At 36.1% G+C, this 18,917-nt stretch overlaps 2 protein-coding genes, 1 non-coding gene and 1 pseudogene across 3 annotated transcripts; all 4 read left to right on the top strand.

The window, feature by feature from the left end:
• The first annotated feature begins 1,551 nt into the window (after positions 1-1,551).
• On the top strand, positions 1,552-5,175 carry LOC133856851 (patellin-6-like). The gene is made up of 4 exons (XM_062291890.1): positions 1,552-2,376; positions 3,711-3,835; positions 3,927-4,068; positions 4,900-5,175. The coding sequence occupies exons 1-4, from the start codon at positions 1,552-1,554 to the stop codon at positions 5,173-5,175; spliced, it is 1,368 nt and encodes a 455-aa protein (XP_062147874.1).
• Positions 5,176-6,146: 971 nt separating this feature from the next.
• On the top strand, positions 6,147-6,219 carry TRNAR-CCG (transfer RNA arginine (anticodon CCG)). Its single transcript has one exon. It is a non-coding gene; the product is annotated as a tRNA-Arg (tRNA).
• A 2,535-nt stretch (positions 6,220-8,754) lies between these two features.
• LOC133856852 (11S globulin seed storage protein Jug r 4-like) lies at positions 8,755-11,241 on the top strand. Its single transcript, XM_062291892.1, has 4 exons — positions 8,755-9,049; positions 9,156-9,418; positions 10,132-10,701; positions 10,804-11,241. Exons 1-4 carry the CDS (start codon positions 8,755-8,757, stop codon positions 11,239-11,241), a joined length of 1,566 nt encoding a protein of 521 aa, XP_062147876.1.
• Positions 11,242-14,161: 2,920 nt separating this feature from the next.
• On the top strand, positions 14,162-15,983 carry LOC133856972 (11S globulin seed storage protein 2-like; annotated as a pseudogene).
• The last annotated feature ends 2,934 nt before the right edge of the window (positions 15,984-18,917 follow it).

The following is an 18,917-nucleotide window of genomic DNA, read 5'->3' on the forward strand; positions in this document are numbered from 1 at the left end:
TCTCGTACCTGGTACCCTCGGGATAGAGCTTATGTTGCTATAAAACTGAGTTCTCAAGTACTGCTTCTCCAATTTGGGAAAAGTCGAATACATTGTAACAATGAGGCTGGTGGAGTTCATTGGTTTATAGAAACACCTTTTGGACGCCAACTTGTAGAAAAATTCCAGAAAATTACTATTGTCGCTTCTCAACATGGTTAAAAGTCTATTTCAATGTTATTCAAAGTGTAGACATGAGACTTACAAAAAAAGAAAAAGAAAAAGTGTAGACATGAGAATTTCAATATGGTCGTTTACTTCATCAAAAGAGTTTTGTCTTAAAAGTAAGTTTCTTTTAAGGCATACGGCTTTCTAGAGGGGAAAAATACTTTATAAAGATTTTTAACAATTTTATTGTTTGGGTTGCTAGTCATTTGGGTAGCAAATATGAATGAGCCTCTACGGGGACTACTTGCCCGATTAGGTATTTGGCAGCCAGCCTTCTTGTTTGGACAAGTGGGCTCATGAGTCATGATAGGAATTCTTGCACATTTACTATTCGAATTGTTAGCAATCTAGGTAGGAAATTGCTAGGGATTCAGATCCAAAATACTTTGGGTACTATAACTTTTATTACAATCTTCTTATAAACTCATATGACAATATCTTAATAGCGAAAAAACTAGAACAATGTTACTTTTTATACCCATTTATCACCCATGTCACACCGTACCTACTGGTATGACGTGTTTTAAGCAGCTGACAATGTTAACTACTTAAAAAAAAAAAAAAAAAAAATCTTATTTTTCAATTGATAAGTTAGTAGTTGACCATGCACTCTTAATCATTTCATTAACTATGGATTGTCACGTCGGTTTGTAAAGAGATTGTAATAAAAACTGTAAGATCCCAATTAAACATTTTCTAAAATTTAAACAAAATTTGATTCATAAATTTAATTATTTAGTGATCGACGTGATAAGTGTCATCAAAACTGCTGAGTCACTTTGTGAAAAACTTGGAATAAAATGTTCTAGTACTTCTAGCAATATCTATACAGTTGGATATATAGGATATTCTCCCACCGGATATATATATATATATCTTATCGTCAATTAGTGTATAATTAAATTAAGGGGAAGCAAATTAAGAGTCAAATGGAAATATCATTAATAGTATCTACGCGCATTTCTCTTAATAGTATTCCCTAACTGTCACCCATTTTCCATCCATTGCAGCCAGTAATTTCACATCTGCCAGATCATTAAGGGGTTAAAACACAACTAACCGTTAGTTACGTACGTACTGTCATAACACACTATTCCTAAGTTTGGCACTGACAGCCAACGTACGGTTCTTATTTGGAAATCAATTTTTCTTGGTGGAATCATTTTCTTGTTCCATAGAAATAGCTAGGCAAGGGAATCTCATGTACTTAATCTCTCTGGCTCTCTCTCTCCCTCGGACCATTGAATCTGGGCACCTCAGGACTCCAGTTTCTGGCGAGTCCCCTACTCAGGTAGCTGGGATTTTGACCAGGCTAGGGAGGAGGGAGCTTCAGATCAAGCAAAAATGGCGGAGAAAAATGAGACAACCCACGATGATCAGAATGAAAATGAGAAGACCCAAAATTGCAATGGGGATGATGGTCATGACAGTGAGAGTGAGAGTGAGAGTGAGAATCAGAGCGAGAACACCCACATAGACCAAGAAACCGATGACGAAGATGAAAGCACTTCTTCTGTTGAAATGAAGCGCAAAAAGAAGGAGGCTTTGTTGGGACTCCGGTGCAAGGTGGAAGACGCGATTCGTGGGAATTATCTTATGGGGGGGAGAGCAGGGAAAAACCAGCTTTTAGCGAAAGAAAGAGAACAACTTGAAGATATCACCCTTTGGGGCGTGCCTTTATTGCCGACCAAAGGCCACGCAGGGACAGACGACGTGCTTTTAAAATTCTTAAGAGCCAAAGACTTGAAGGTTTCCGAGGCTTTCGAGATGCTCCAGAAGACGCTGAGATGGCGGAGGGAATACCAGACGGACATGATTCTTGAAGAGAAGTTGGGGTCTCATCATCTTGAAAATGTTGTGTGCATGAAAAGCAGAGACAGGGTGGGTCGCCCTGTTTGTTACGTTAAGTATGGGGCTTTCAAGGACAGGGAATTTTACAGGAAAATATATGGGACGGAAGAGAAATGCAACAAGTTTGTAAGGTGGAGAATACAGTGCATGGAGAAGTGTATCGAGGAGATGAGCTTCGAGAGTGGAGGTGTCAACTCAATTGTGCAGATTTCAGATTTAAATAACTCCCCACGCCAAAAAGTGAAAGAGCTTCGTTACGTTAGGAAAAAAACTATGATGCTGCTTCATGACAATTATCCTGAGCTCATTCACAAATTTGTAAGTGCGTCGATCTATTTATATAAACAGATAACCAACTTATATACGTACGTACAGTTGCATTCATGCATGAATAATTAGGTTGTTTTTGGTTTTATTCATCATTTTTGCCCAAACTCAATTAGGGTAAGGGTTAGGGTTTAATAAAATTAGGTTATTAGTTTTAGTCTATTTAAATTTGAGAAAACCTTCAATCCAGAGCATATGTACGTAAAACACCAATTTTACAACATTCAATAAGAATTTGGCACATCATTTAAAAGGCACTAAATACACTAGAGCCTAAAACACTGGATTATCACTTTTTTTATTTCCTTCTAACCCTAGTGAACCAACTCTCAAACCATCCCACCTCTCCCAGTCGAACGCCACCGCCAGAATCCATAGAGTCACTGTCGGAATACACCAAAGTCCACAGTTGGAATCTATCCAATTTCAGGTAGATGAGAACATAGAGAGATAGAGAAAGAGAGAGAGAGAGAGAGAGAGAGCTCGGATCCGTGATGGTTGATGGCTCCCACTGTGGATAGACATGCCAATCCCACAATGAAGAAACTCCAGGCCACTGGCTCTTGGCGGGAATACTGAGCAACTTGAAAATATGAAGCAACTTGTGGAACTCGGAGTCTTCGAGAAAGAGGGCTTGGCGTTTGACCATCTCGGCGAAGATGCATCCGATGGACCAGATGTTGACCTCGGTGGAGTAATGCGCAGATCTGAGAAGAACCTCGGGAGCCCTATACTAGCTAGAGAGTGACAATCTTGTGGGTGTAGCTCTCGAGAGGAACGGTGAAGGCGCGACCGAGGCCTAGATCGGTGATCTTGAGGATCTCCCTGTCCTTGTCGACCAGCAGATTCTAGGGCTTGAGATCGAGGTAGTGGCCCTTGCCCAGATCTGGCCAAATCAATGGTGGGTCGGGGGTTAAGGAAAAGAAGAAAGAGTCGACCGTGGCGAGGGTGGAGCTGGCCGCTACAGTCGTCGGTGGTTGAGAACGGCTGTGAGTGTTCATATCTGGCTAGACCATGAAGGGAAAAAGACGAAATTAAAATGTCCCAATTCGTTGATGGATTGGCTGCTTTCATCCTTATTCTATCTGGTGTTTTTAGCTGATGTGACAAAGTTTAATTGGAGGCTATAAAATGGAGTTTTACTGATGGTCCGATAGAAGGGGCTCTTTTTAAATTTCCTTTTGTACTCCAATAGAGATTGGAGTACTTAATGAATGATATGATTGACCATATTCTTCATCTTCTCGATCTGTTCTTTCTCGATGGTGAGAAAAGTCTCTTCCTCTTTGGACTGTATAATGAGGAGTTATTAATTCGCTGTGCAGATTATTATAAATGTGCCATTCTGGTACCGAGCATCCCATTTGCTGCTCTCCCGGTTCTTCAGTCCGAGAATGAAGAAAAAATTCGTCTTTGCCAAACCATCAGAAGTTACAAAGACCCTAATCAAGTGAGCATACTAATTACAACTTCTATAATAAGATGTTATTTTCTGTGACGTTGCAAATGTTTGATCCAAGTTTGCTTTAAAACCCAATAAGGTTTATTGCCCCAGAAAATCTTCCAGTCCAATATGGTGGTCTCATGAGAGAGAACGATGCTGACTTCACTCCCGCAGAGAAGGCTTCAGAGCTTATCATCAAAGGAAAGTCAACTGGGTTTATCGAGTTTCCAGTCACTGAGGTAATTACTCCTTTCAGATTCTAATTACTTACCACAGAAAATATCTGCCAAATAAGCCCCAATGGTGGACTCGTTTGGTTAATACCATGATCGAGATTGGTTGTTCGAGTCTTTACTCAACTGATCGATACACAGTTCTTGCGGTTGGGAATGTGTATTTGGAGCTTACTCGACAAAGATGGGTCGGGAATTGGCCCTAGCTACTTGAAGGGGTTCCAAGTCACTAAAAAAAAAGAAGGAAAAACTTCATTTATCACCCTTGATCTTTTATCACTTTTGTAATTATATTCTTAAAAATTTAAAATGTGTCAATTTAGTGTATCCATCTTTCAAATTTTTTTTTTCAATTTCACCCATATGTTAGAATTTTCCGTTAAATTCTAATAGAAGTATGCCAAAATTCATAAAATACCCATAATTTTTTTAGGAAAAAAAAATTGCAAAAATTTAGGCGTTGGTCAGGGTTTAACAGAATTTTCAAAAATACCCTTGTTTATAGCTTTGTATATTTTTTTTAAAAATAAACTGGAATATTTTGAAAATTTTGACAGGATTTAACGGAAAATTTTAACGAATGGGTGAAAGTGAAAAAAAAATTGAAAAATGGATATACAAAATTGATACTTTTTAAAGTTTTAGAGTATGCATATATGATTGTAAAAACAATGAAAAATGAGAGGTAGTAAGTGAAGTTTTCTTTAAAAAAAAAAAAAAAAAAAATCGGGGCAAATTAATTAAAGGTAAGCTTCAAATTGCTTCGTTCTTGAACCCCTTTTGATAGTACGTTTTATTTATTTATTTTATTGTTGGTTTTGGGTTGTGTTTAATTAGGCCGGGGTGACAATGGTGTGGGACATAACAGTGGTCGGATGGGATGTGTCGTTGAAGGAGCAGTTCATTCCAAACGATGAAGGGTCGTACAAGATCTTGATCAGAAACCAGAAGAAAATGGGAGAGAGTGTTAGAAATTCCTTCTACATTTGTGAAACTGGGAGAGTTGTAATAACCATTCACAACGACACCTTCAAGAAGAGGAGGGTTCTGTATAGATCTAAAGCCAAACCCACACTCCCCATTTACCACTCCTCCCCATGTCTCTCTTCTTAATTAATTGACTCTCTCTCTCTCTCTCTCTCTCTCTCTCTCTATCCGATCAAATTTAATACTAAAAGTAATAATTTAACATGTTATCTATTGCAAATGCATATAATTCATGTCTCGTTTGTTTCAAGTAGTTTCTATTAATGGAAAATGACCTCAATTGATCAAACACTCTTGAGTGTTTAGCCTGTGAGAAAAATCGCCAAATAGTTCTTGTATTTCATTCAATCATATATATTGACCTATAAATATAAATTTTTATTCACCACATAATGAGAATAGTATAAAACAACTACAAAAATCAATCTAAAAATTATGTTTAATTGAAAATATATACAAATCGACCGACAATGATTATGTATTTTCATATAATTTGGCGAGTTATGAGGAAGAGAGAGAGAGATGATAAAGATGAGATGTGGATGGAAAGAGTGTGAGAATAGAAAGCCTTCATGGGTGTGATTGAGATCTAGTAGAATTGCTTGCCCATATTGTTTGTAATTTGGGCTGCTAATTGTGAGAAGGCTCTTGTGGAGGCGTTAATTTACTTCATTTCATTAAATGATTATAATTTGATAAATACCTTCCTATATATTTTTTTGTTTTCTAGAAATTGGTTTTTCAAGTAATGTGTCACCATTCAATGAGATGATGATACATGTTCCTAAATGGTAGATCACATCTATGATTAACACATTATTTAAGAATTAATCTTTTTAAAAATTAATAAATGCAATACTTCTGTTATAATTTATCGATTTCCTTATCTTAGAAATGCCTATATATATATATATAATGAGAAATTATCTTTCTAGTAGTCTATACCGAAGAAAATGAAGAACAACCAACCCTGGCCTGTTGTTCAATCATGATGCTCTTGTAGCTTTGGCCAAGTTGATAATGACTTCAAGTGATATATAGACTAGACTAGATCCAACTTTGTCTTGAATAATTTGTTTAGACGTAACCAATGTATAGTTCGCGTGGCCTAATGGATAAGGCGCTCGCCTCCGGAGCGGGAGATTATGGGTTCGAGTCCCATCGTGAACGTACGCGATTTTAGTGGACCTTTTGTACGAAACACTTTTCGCCTAAAACAGACCAAAATTCTAAGGGTCGTTTTTTTTTTTGGTCTATTAAATGCTAAAAGAATGAACACTTATTTCTTGTCCTACTTCAGTAATCTGCAATGACTTCACCAATAAGGCCGGCTGTACGTGGGTCTTGTTAGGGTGGTGACGTCAACTATCTCTCTTTGTTAGAAAAATAGACGAGATGGTTGACGTCATTGGTGCAAATGCAAAGGCCATGGTAAAGGAGGCGGGATAGATAAGCTGCTGACGTGGAAGAGAGGGTTAATTAGAACTGTGTAGTTGACATAGTACTGTTACGTCAATTTATAAAGAGATACAGTAAAATGTATTACTCCTAAGAGATTCGGTTACAAGGAATTGATGTATTTTTATACCAAATTTGGACTCGAATATTTTAAAGAATTATATATTAACTTCATGGTAAATCGAGATATATATATATATAAGAGTTAAAAGGTATGGTTTCACTCAAGGAAAAATGTGACATATATTTCGATGTTGAAAATAGTTGAAATTTTCTCTTTCTTTCTAATTTCTAATGGTACGGTGCACGAAATATATATAGTAGATAAAATTTACTTTCTTTTTCACGATATAATTAAGTAAAAGAAAAAAAGGATTTTAGAATTGCAAGAGTACTGCTTAAAATGAACTTTTATATTAAACAGAAACAGACATTATTTTTAGGATAAGTAAATATTAAGAGAAACCAAATATTAATACAAAACCCCTACAACCCCTCAACAGGAGGAATCAGAAACAATTCACTCATGCATGCAAGGCCAAGAATTAACAAAGAGAAAATAGGCCAATCGATCATGACAAGATCAAAGTCACCCAAATGCAATATATATTAGATAAACCTCAAGACCTAATTAATTAATCCCAAGAGGAGGATATCGATCGATGAGAACATGCAGCAGGTGATCCCAACATCAACTTGACAACAAGGAAATTAAAGGAGAGAGTTACGTATAGTACCTTTAAAACTTCTGATCATCCAAAGCAAGGTATCCTCTCGATCAACATCTATCAGTTCAAGAGAAATTGCATTTGTTACAAAGTAACCAATCCTAGAAGAGAAGGAATAAGGGAAGAAAAAAAAAGAAAAGAATAGAAGAGTAATCTTCTATTAATGCTATTAAAAAGTAAGTGTTTCTCACATGCTTAATTAAGAGAATCATGGTAATTTTATATATAGACTAGGTTGGAAGAACTTCGTCTAACCCAATTTAGAGGAAATTAAACTTTCAAAAAGAAAAAGAAAAAGTGATTAAGGTTTCTTAATTCTCATATGATCATAAAAGAACATATATACATGGTGGAATGGAATGGGAGAAGCCAAGTGCGCGCAGCTAGCTATCCAGTTTGTTCCTGATAATTTATTTTAGGCAATTTGTTCCTGATACTTAGCCCTCTAACAAATGATCACCAGTAGAAAAATTAAAACTTGTCTAGGAATCATGGGATGAAGCAAACATCGTTCCGGTTGTTAACGCTTTTTAAACGGTGTATATAATTATGACGTGATATAAATATAAAAATAGTTGTAAGTATTTTGTGTTTTTGGTTGTTTGTTAATATTTTTATTTTAAAAACAAAAAAAATATAAATAATGTTATATCATTTAAAATTTTAAAATAACACGCCACGTCACATTATCTATATATTAAATATAATAATATTAAAATCCTAACAATAAAATAACTCATCTCAAAGATTCCATTCCACCAAACACGGTGAGAAGTGAGTTACGACATATTGTACGTGTGGCCACTCAATCAATGAGACTCGATAAATTTCCAAATGTGAGTGATACAGTAAGAGCATCTCCAGCAATATATGACTTTTAGTTTAATTAGCTACTCAAAATATAATTTTTTATTTTATTTTAGCTACTAATTTTTCTCTACAAACTTCAATATGACTATTTATTTCACTCTCTACTTTATTTAAATATTCCTTGTTTTTTTGTTTTTTTTTTCCTGCATTTTTTCTTGTTTTCTACCAAATTAAAAATTGTTATCATATTGCTAGAAGATGCTACAGTTCACTGTAACAAATTTGATGGAAAGCCTTTATTTTAAAAGCTCTACAAAATATCTCATAAAAGCTGAAGGTAACTATTAATTATTGCTAGTTTAAAAGCCCTGTTGGAGATGCTCTAACGACATCTTCTTCAAGCCAGCTCACATTTATTGTTTTGAAGATTTTAGGCACCAGCCAGATGTAGAAGACAATCCGACCAGTCTAATTTGTTTCTTTCTCTGAAGCCTAGAGGCTAGAGCCACCTGCCCTAACATGCAAACCAAACGAGGTGTAAGAAGCTAGGGTTTGATAGCCATGCAAAGCGAAGAATGTAAAAAGATTCCTTACCCACCATCTCCTACGTGTCCCTCACTCACCCCCCTCCGGCCCTCTCCCCCCCTATAAATACCAACGTCTCCGAGTCGCCACTTCATCTCAAACCCGGCCATCATCAGGTATCTCCATGGCCAATCCTATCTTGCTCTCTCTATCTCTGTGCCTTCTTGTACTCTTCAATGGCTGCCTAGCTCAAACAAGGCAGCAACGGCGACAGTTTGGCGACTGCCAACTCGACAGGCTCAATGCCCTTGAACCCACAAACCGCATTGAGGCTGAAGCCGGTTCGATCGAGTCCTGGGACCCCAATGACCAACAATTCCGGTGCGCCGGGGTTGCCGTCGTTCGGCGTACCATTGAGCCCAATGGCCTTCTCTTGCCTCATTACCACAATGCTCCTCAACTCATTTACATTGTCAGAGGTAATTAAATTCAATATCAATTAATTAAATTGAAATGATTGTTAATTACTAGGATTATCGATCATTTGAGAGCGAGATGTTAACTTCTTAATTGATGCGCATGCAGGTAGGGGTATCCAAGGGACTGCACTTCCTGGTTGCCCGGAGACATTCCAAGAATCCCAACAACAATCTCAACAACAACAAGGACAGAGCCGCAGGTTCCAACAAGACCGGCACCAGAAGATCCGACACTTCCGAGAGGGTGACATCATTGCATTGCCGGCCGGAGTAGCGCATTGGGCCTACAACGACGGCGATTCCCCAGTAGTTGCAGTCGCTCTCCTTGACACCAGCAACAATGACAACCAGCTTGATGAGCAGCCTAGAGTAAGAATTTCACACTCATGCACAAAAACATATATACACACTCACGCCCAGCTCTTTCCCATGCGCCAGCCAAGAGGAGCTAATTATATATTAAAGACTCACATATATAGATATATTACTCTTCGTGTAAGTATATATATGGTTTATTTGGATTTGTGATTTCAAATAAGTGCGATTTTAAAATATGTAATTTAAAAATTTGATTTTTAAAAAACGCAATTAAGCGTTCTATAAAATCACATGTCGGCATTTAAAATCAGAGTTTAGGTTTTAAAATGCTTGTTTTTTCTAAAAAAAAAAAAATCAGTTTTCTGCGATTTGAAATTGTAAATTTTTTGCTTTTTAAAATTGTAATTTTAAACAATTTATTTTTTGTAATTTGATTTAAAATTGTATTTTTTTGTCTACAAAATCGCAATGCTAAACCTACTCTCAGTACGTAGAGTCCTCTACACCTGTCACTGCCGTATAACTGAATGGTAAAAAATAGTCTTCAAATCAATATTTATAAATTTTCTTATTTGTAAAAATAAAAAATAAAAAAATAAAAAGCTAATGACTGAATTTTAGAGTTGTTACTAAATAGATCGAGTAAAGAATTACTCTATAACTCTCATCATGAAGAAGCGCGTGGGAATTTGGATGCATCTGATGTTTGTATCTGTATATATAATATACTGATGGTAGGCTTGATTTCTACGTGGGTTGTATAGAGCTTCTTCCTTGCTGGGAATCCGGAGGACGAATTTCGGCGACAAGGGCACCAGCAATACGAGCAGCGTCGCGGCCAACAACAACAACGTCAACAACAACGCCGTGGCGAGCGTGGTGAGCGTGGCAAGCAACAGAAGGGCTCTAGCAACAATGTATTCAGTGGCTTCGATGCTGAGTTTTTGGCGGACGCTTTCAACGTGGATTTCGACATGGGCAGAAGGCTTCAGAGCAACGATGACAACAGAAGGCACATAGTGAGAGTGGAAGGCGAGCTTCAAGTGCTCAGGCCACCAAGGTCACGTGAGCAATGGGAGAGAGAGGAGAGACAAGAGAGGGAACATGAGCGAGAGTCGGAACGCCAGCGTCGCCAGGGAGGACGTGGACGTGGACGTGATGAGAATGGCCTTGAGGAGACAATATGCTCTTTGAGGCTAAGGGAGAACATTGGTGACCGTTCACGCGCCGACATTTACACTGAACAAGCCGGTCGCATCAACACCCTCAACAGCAACAACCTCCCAGTCCTCCGCTGGCTCCAGCTTAGCGCCGAGAGAGGAGATTTGTACAGGGTAAGAATTATATATGCTATACTTTTGTTACGCAAAATCAATGCTTGAAGATGATATTGGTGCAATTTCAAACTTAACCTTGAAGTACATATATATATGCAGGATGCTATTTATGTTCCACACTGGAACGTGAATGCCCACAGTGTGGTCTATGCCATAAGGGGTCGAGCCCAAGTTCAGGTGGTCGACGATAATGGTCAGACCGTGTTCGACGACGAAATTAGACAGGGTCAGCTCTTGACCATCCCACAGAACTTCGCGGTTGCAAAGCGGGCGAGCAGTGAGGGTTTCGAGTGGGTGGCCTTCAAGACCAATGACAACGCCATAATCAGTCCTCTTGCAGGACGAACCTCGGCCATCCGGGCCTTGCCGGACGAAGTCCTTGCCAATGCGTTCCAGATTTCTCGAGAGGAAGCGAGGAGGCTGAAATATAACAGGCAGGAGACCACTTTGGCTCGTCCAAGCAGGTCTTCCTCTGAGAGGAGGAGGGCAGAATCTGAGAGGAGGGGGTCTTCCTCTGAGAGGAGGGCTGAAGCTTAATTGAAAATGCCATGTAATAATAGTAATATCATGCGTCAGCGGCGCGTAGTTTTGGTTTTTGGTTGCTAGCTAGCTAGGCTCTTTAGATAGGCTAGACAATAAAAGGTCTCATCCATGGCGGCCGTGCTAGCTATTAATAATCTATGTTATGATAGGAGGAGTTTCTAATTAACCAACTAAATAAGTACGACTACGTGTACGTACCTTTGTGATCATGAGCTTTAATTTGCTAGTAAATTAATAAAACTCTGCGGTTTTTGTTCTCAACTTCTCATAAATTGCTTGGGATATCACTTTTACTACGATTGGATGCAATCTCCTTGTAAATTATAGACAAATTAGTTTACTAATTAGCCACCTTTCTATTTCTCTTTTATTCTTTCTTTCTTTTATTACTAGAAGATAAAATAAGACTTAGAGAATGGTAAAGAAAATAGAGAAGAGTTGAGGAAATATTTTTTACTTTTTCTTATTTCAAAACACCTTACAAAAACCATATATATAGGCATACAACCGTCTAGCCTTTTTTTCTCCCTCTTTAATAAACACCAATAACGCCACTAAATTCATACTTTAGGTTAAGAAACCAAAAAACATGAGTTTAATAAATCAAAGGTTATTATTTATTAAAAAAACTTTATGACCTTTAAAATTTTCTTACGTTTTGATTTGTTTAGTTTCCAACAGTAAACTCGATCGTATCTTATTAATGGTAAAAAAAATTGGTGAAGCTTCGTTTACCTCTAAACTATCATAGCTTTTGTAATATCACTTTCAAATTTAAAAATTTCAATATAGGTGTTTGATATATCGTTCTTGGTTAACTAAAACGGCTAATAAGTGAAATGTTTCTTATTTTTATTCAAAATTTATAAAAATTTAAATATACCCTGAATTGAAATAGAAAAAAAAATCTTAAAAAAGAAAAAAAGATGGGCCGCAAGTCTTTGTTTTTTTTTTCACTTTTTTCGTATTCTTTTCTCCTGTTTTTTTTTTATATATAAAAATAAATAAATTAATAAACAGCTTATTTTGTCCATTTTTACTTATTTAGTTAAGATTTAACAGAAAATCTTAACGTAATGGATGATTAAAAGGGGTTGATACATTGAACACTCACATTGCATATTTTTGAAGAAATTTGGTGGTGATCGACAATGAAAAAGCCATGATAGTTAAGGGGATAAATAAAGTTTCTCCTAATATATTAAGCAATAAAATTTGATAAGCAAATTTAATAAGTTAATAGTTAATCTGTGAGGAACTTGCTGCAGTAACAGAAGTTATTAGTTTCTTGTTTAATTCCTTTTTATTTATTTAATCAAGAGGAAAGAATGCAGTAACAGAAGTTATTAGTTTCTTGTTTAATTATTTTTTATTTATTCAATCAAGAGGAAAGAATTGTTGTGTTACTGCTGTTCTGTCAGTGAAAAACCAAATGCATTAAAGTGGTCGAGTCATTGATCAAAATATGCAAGAAGAATTCGTTCAAATGAAAGTGATGTTATAAATTTTCATTTTATTTTTAATTTTAGTAATCAGGTTTAAGTTGCATATAAACTTGTTAATTAAATAGGTAATTTGACCATGTGAAAAAAGAAGAAGTTAATTTGATCGACTACACTTTTAATATTCTACAAGTATTCCACTTTACTAATGTAAGTGACCGTGTCAATCAATTTTTGTTACAATAAAATAAAAAATACAAGACTAATTGATATTACAACGTAAACAAAATAAAATATTTATGAAATATATATTAAAAGTGTTACTCTATTTTTTTTTTCTTTCCCAAAGGCCATCCCTTAAAATTTTGATCACAATCGTTGATATATCATGACTCTTACCACACATGTACACATGTACCAAAAAGATATAAAATAAATTAAAAAAACTCAGTTTTTAATTAATTTGCAAAATTGAGTCACAAATTTTTTTCAAACGGGTCAAAGCTATATATTGCTATGAGAAACTTTAGCATTAATATATAGACTGTTTTGACGATTTACAATCAATAGATAAAAGGCAATAAATATATGTCACGCAAATATGAAAGTAATTAACTAATGAACTCAAGCTATATATATATATATAAGCTCAAAAAGGAACAAATATTATATTTACTCATTGCCTCACATAGTCACATGAATATAAAATTAATTAATCTCTAGTGGTTTTATTCACAAAACTTTAGTAAACCTAGCTTAGGAGTGCTATATGTCCTCATCTTGACATTTAATTTTATTAAAACATTAATTAAATGATTAAATTTATTATTTTTTACTTTAGCAAACTTCGGGAGTGATATATATATAAATATATATATATTTTTGTTAAAGTATATATTAATTAAATGATTAAATTCATTATTATTTTTATTTAACTTAAACTTTTGAGATAAGTAGTAATTTAACAAATTCTTTAAAATTAATAGTAAAAATAAGTTTGTAATAGGTTTGTGACCACAAATTAACTTTCTAAAAGTAAAATTATTGTTAAGTGGTTCTTATATATTAATATGAACTACGTATGATAGATTTCATACGTACGTACGTACTAATTCTGGAACCTGAGAAATGAAAAGACAACCAAAAACGTTAATTTAAAATAGAAATTTAATATGAAAATTAGGAATAGAAATTTTTGTATTTACCAATCTCGACATAATATAATTAGGAAGGTTTTTCAAATGCCTGAGATTATGAGAAGGCCATTTTTGCACAAATAGTAGATTACTTCTGCCTTAGACTTGGTTGAAAAAATTACCCCTCGCTCCCCAACAAACAGACCTTAATTGCCACCCGGCTCGCTACCTTTTCACTACCATCCAAGTCCTCCACGCTATAAAATGTGCTCCAAGGCCCGACCATTTCACCATCCCTACTCCCTAGCTTTGCTTGTTTTGTGTGCTAGCTTATCCATGGCTTCCAAGATTATACTAGGACTAGTGTTCGCTTCACTAGTTTATGCCGCTGCCGGAGAAGAACCCCGGTACCTGCAGTAGTTCGGCTCAGCAATGCTGGCTCTGGAGACTAAGGACTATGGAGCCGTCCCGGCGGCTGGTGTGACTGAGGTGTGACCGTGTGGGATACAAATGAGGACGAGTTCCAATGTGCTGGAGTTGCCGCGATAAGGAACACTTCGCAACCTAATTCACTGTCTCAGCCTAACTACCAGCCAGCCCCTCTGCTGGTTTACATTGAGCAAGGTACGTTTGAGACACCGGTCTTTTCTTTCTTTCTAAAAAATGCCTGTTAAAATATATCAAGATATTTGATTTCAAAGATTTGTGGCCTTTTGGACTTTATCTTGTCTACATAAGTTTATAGAATGTAATTCTTTGTGTCTATTTATTCTGCTTTATATATATTTATCAATTGCATTATATTATCTTTCAGTAGTCGTTGCATTCACCACAAATCAAACTTTCTAACACTACGTTAAATCAACGTTGTAAAAGGCGAAGGGTTGATGGGCATAACCTAACCAGGATGTGCAAAGACTTATGAGTCGCAAAAATCTGAGGATTTAAGAAGCCGACGGGGAAGTCAAGGAAGGCTAGGAGGTCAAGGAGAGCAGCAAGGAGAGAGCAGGAGAACAGACCAACATCAGAGGGTTCATAGGATTCGTCGGGGTGACATCCTCGCCATTCCAGCTGGTGCGGCCCATTATATTGGTGCTACAATGATGGCAATCAAGAGCTTGTTGCCTTCACTGTCATGGACCTCAACAACCATGCCAACCAGCTTGACCAGCAATTTAGGGTAACCATTACACCTCATCACTATCACATACATAATAAATATCTTCATGTCCTTTTGCTTATTTTGTATAGCTAACTAGGTTTTGGTCTAACAGTCATTTTTTCTCGCCGGTGGGGAGCCAAGGCAAGGGCACTGCAGACAACAAAGAAATAGCCAGAGCTTCCAGAACATATTTAGTGGCCGGATTCAGTGCTGAACTGCTGGCTGAGGCCTACAACATTCCGGTAGAAATCGTGAGGAGAATGCAGGAGAATGATGAGCGCGGACTCCTGGTCAAGTGCCAGGAAGAAATGCGCCACATTATTAGAGCTGACGAAGAAGAAGAAGAAGAATGGCAAAAACGGGTAAATGGGTTGGAAGAAACTATTTGCACTACAAGAATTAGACACAATACGGACACCCGCAATGAGTCTGATATTGTCTCCTGGCAAGCCGGAAGAGTAAATATTGTAAACCAACACAAGCTTCCAATCCTTCGATACCTGGACATGAGCGCAGAGAAAGGCCATCTTTTCCCGGTAATTCAATCACTTCTGATTACTTCATTTCCAATTGCTGATAACCAGAGTATTTTTTACACTGCCTATTTTGCAGAACGCATTGTACACGCCAAACTGGGCCATGAACAACCATAGAGTTGTTTATGTGACGAGAGGTGAGGCCCATGTATAGATTGTAGACGACAACGGGAACAACGTGTTTGACGAGAGGGTTAGCCGTGGAGATGTTTTTGTGATCCCTCAATTCTATGCGGCGGTGAGTAGGGCCGGAAGCAATGGCTTCGAGTATGTGTCGATCAAGACGCGCGTCTAGCCAACCAATGAAGAGCCCCTTGGCCGGCTACACGTCGGTTATCCAAGCCATGCCCTAGAAGTCATCACGAACTCATTCCGAATGTCCCCTGAAGAAGCTCAACAGTTGAAGTACAACAGAGGCCGACAGAGTCTGGTTCTATCCTCTAGCCGGACCTCCTCGTAAGGAGGTTTTTGTAACTTTCGTGTGTATTACTACTAGCACTATTACTACGACTTAGGCCACCACTATGCAGTAGTCTTTCTTGTAGAATTAATGGAGAAGGATTTGAACATGTTCAGGAAACCTAATTAGTATAATCTGAGTGTAAAAATATGCACAAGGGCAGGCTTTAATGTAACAAATAAAAGTGGCCGTTTTTTCTCCTTTAAACTTGTGTTGGGGTTTTAATGCTTTTCACCAAGCTACAATTTTTATCCTCTTGCTTCCTCTATGCCATGCCCATAAAACATGGGAAATGTTAGAGCTTCTTTTAGCGTATTTTTGGGGTCCTTCTATATTAACATAAAACTCTGTTTTAATAAAGAAAAACTACAGCTTGATTTCTCTCTTATGTTTTTATTAAAAAAATATAGAGTATCATGTCAGCATAAAAGGACTTCAGAAAGACACTAGAAGGAGTTCTAACATTCCTCATAAAACATACCTATGGTATAGGACTAAAGGTTTGTCCCACTATATTCGGATTTTCAGCAAAATTACTAAAAGTATCTATCATGCCCCTTTAGCTGAGTAAGGAAATCCCTTTGTAGCATACTAATTGAGTAGGGTCGCACTTGCCTGCCTCAGCAGCATAAGTATCACCAGTGATACGTGGCCACGTGAGAGCAATAACTAGAGTTGGACGAAATGTATCAGATGGATAATTGTTAGCATTTTAAGGTGGGTGACGTGGAGGGCCGTTAAAAAAAAGAGAAATGTTAGAAATACAAAATCTTTTACCAAAAGATGGTTGCGAAGATGATGTGGAGTTTATTCATTAGTACCCATATCATTTCTTTTTATTAATTATTTTGATAATCTCCAATGAATAAACTCCATATCATCTTCTTACCTATCTCTTGTTAAAAAAATTGGTACTCTTAGCATTTTTCTAAAAAAATAGATGAAAGACTGACAGAAATACCAACTGAATTTTTTCATTAACAATAGGTACTACCTGTGATACTTTTTGAAACCGAGGCAGAAATTTGATTTCTGGCCTAACCACGTGTACCTGTAAAATATTTAACGCTTTAATCTAATTGGAAAACCCAATCCCTCCCTACCTTTTAACAATGACTTGTACCCCACTTTTTCAATAGGGTCTGTGGTCCTCCAGCAATAAAATGGATGTATTTTTGTTTTTCTTTTATTTTTTATGGTTGAGATTAAATTTTATATTTAATAGTGTATATGCTATTATATCATTTAGTAAATAGTATAGACAGTTTATATATTGGGAAATAACGTTTATTTATTTTTTCTTTATTGTCATTTTTGTTTAATTTCTATTATAATCCCTTTGTTCCATATATGCGGCGGTGACAGAGAGCTCTTGGACTCGTTTGGTAATGTTCTTAGATGATGATTTTTGCTTTTTGTTTGTTACGTGACGTAAAGATAAAAGTTGTTTTCAGTTTTTGTATGTTTAGTTGTTTGGTATTTTTTATTTATTATTTTTGCTAAAAAGCAAAAAATTGTTCTAAAAAGTTGTTAAACAGTATTTTTGGATTTCTAATCATTCCCAAACGAGGTTTAATCACATTCTTAATTCCATGTACCATAATCCTAAAAATGTGGATACTGAGGGAATTGAAATGTCTGATTCGCGAACCAATTGCCACATAAAGGAAAATGTTATAGATACTTCCATTTTACTCTCACATCCTATATATACTTCCCAGCGTGACAGTAATTAGTTTGACTTTGAGCTGGGTATGTGCCATTCAAAGTTTTTAGGCCACATCTTGAGTTGGGTCTACAGTACTAAACTAAAATCAGCCCTTTCATGGAGCTTCAAGAATCTTGTTAACATGCAAAGAATTTCTGCTTGGATACTTCATGAAATGCAAAGATTTATTTGTTAGGGAAAATGAACTTGTGTTAATTTGCTTCGGGCTTCCTTGAACTCCACCCAAGAGCCATCTAATTGAATAATGGGCTAATATAGTACTCCTAAACTGGGCAGAGCGAGTGCAACTTTTCTATCAGTAGAGTGTTGTTAGGGTATTGCAAGTTTTATAAATTAATGTGACAGTCTCTAATTAATAAAATGATTAAGTAAAATAAAAAATGCTTAAGATTAGTTGGGGTATTACAGCTTTTAGTACAATTTTTTTACAAACCGGTATGACAATCAATAATTGCTAAAAGAGAAATGCTATTTGGCATTCTCCCAGCATATTTAATTGACGTGGCATATATGTTTAATCCACACTTGAATTTTTTGTTTTTCCTTTTTAATTAAGATTGATTTAAGGGTAAATTGAACATGAAACGTCAGCTAAGTATGCAGGGAGAATACAAAATAGCATTTTTTTTTTTATGAAATAATTAAGAATATATGATTGACAACTCAACCGCTAATTAATTAAATTGAGAGTATATATAATTTTTTTACCAATTATGGACTATTATGTCAATTTGTAAATAAATTTGTAGTGGATCCCTTAATAAGCTTTTACTACAACCGAAACTTAGCTTTTACTATATAAGCAAATTGTCATGCACGTCAATTAATTTCTAATAAAATTGTTGTAAAAGATAAGTACCCATTTGATCATGTGACTATGCAATTAGCACTCCTATCTTTATAATAAGCCTCTTTAATATTAACGTAGCAACTAATTGCTTACCACCAACAAGCTTTATCAGTAAAATGAGACAACGATCTTCTCAATTTCAATTGAAATTGATAGTATAAATTTTATAATAAAAACATTGTGAGTTGCACAAATTTTAAATTGTCACAGTAAAATTCAAATTATTCATATTGCTAGGTCACTTATAACGTAATATCATATACACAGTTGAATATTGCTAAAAATCTAATGAGAAATGTTAATTAATAGTTCTTCTCTATTAATTGATGATGATATATAGACCTGAAAAATCACG

This window comes from Alnus glutinosa, chromosome 14 (assembly GCF_958979055.1).
Source record: "Alnus glutinosa chromosome 14, dhAlnGlut1.1, whole genome shotgun sequence".
NCBI lineage: Eukaryota > Viridiplantae > Streptophyta > Magnoliopsida > Fagales > Betulaceae > Alnus > Alnus glutinosa.

Bases quoted from the DNA above. Each gene is read 5' to 3' on its own strand.
- LOC133856851 (XM_062291890.1), top strand. From the start codon at position 1,552: ATGGCGGAGAAAAATGAGACAACCCACGATGATCAGAATGAAAATGAG. The intron at 2,377-3,710 runs GTAAGTGCGTCG...TTCGCTGTGCAG, and splicing joins CTGAGCTCATTCACAAATTT to ATTATTATAAATGTGCCATT. The intron at 4,069-4,899 runs GTAATTACTCCT...GTGTTTAATTAG, and splicing joins TCGAGTTTCCAGTCACTGAG to GCCGGGGTGACAATGGTGTG.
- LOC133856852 (XM_062291892.1), top strand. From the start codon at position 8,755: ATGGCCAATCCTATCTTGCTCTCTCTATCTCTGTGCCTTCTTGTACTC. The intron at 9,050-9,155 runs GTAATTAAATTC...ATGCGCATGCAG, and splicing joins ACTCATTTACATTGTCAGAG to GTAGGGGTATCCAAGGGACT. The intron at 9,419-10,131 runs GTAAGAATTTCA...TGGGTTGTATAG, and splicing joins AGCTTGATGAGCAGCCTAGA to AGCTTCTTCCTTGCTGGGAA.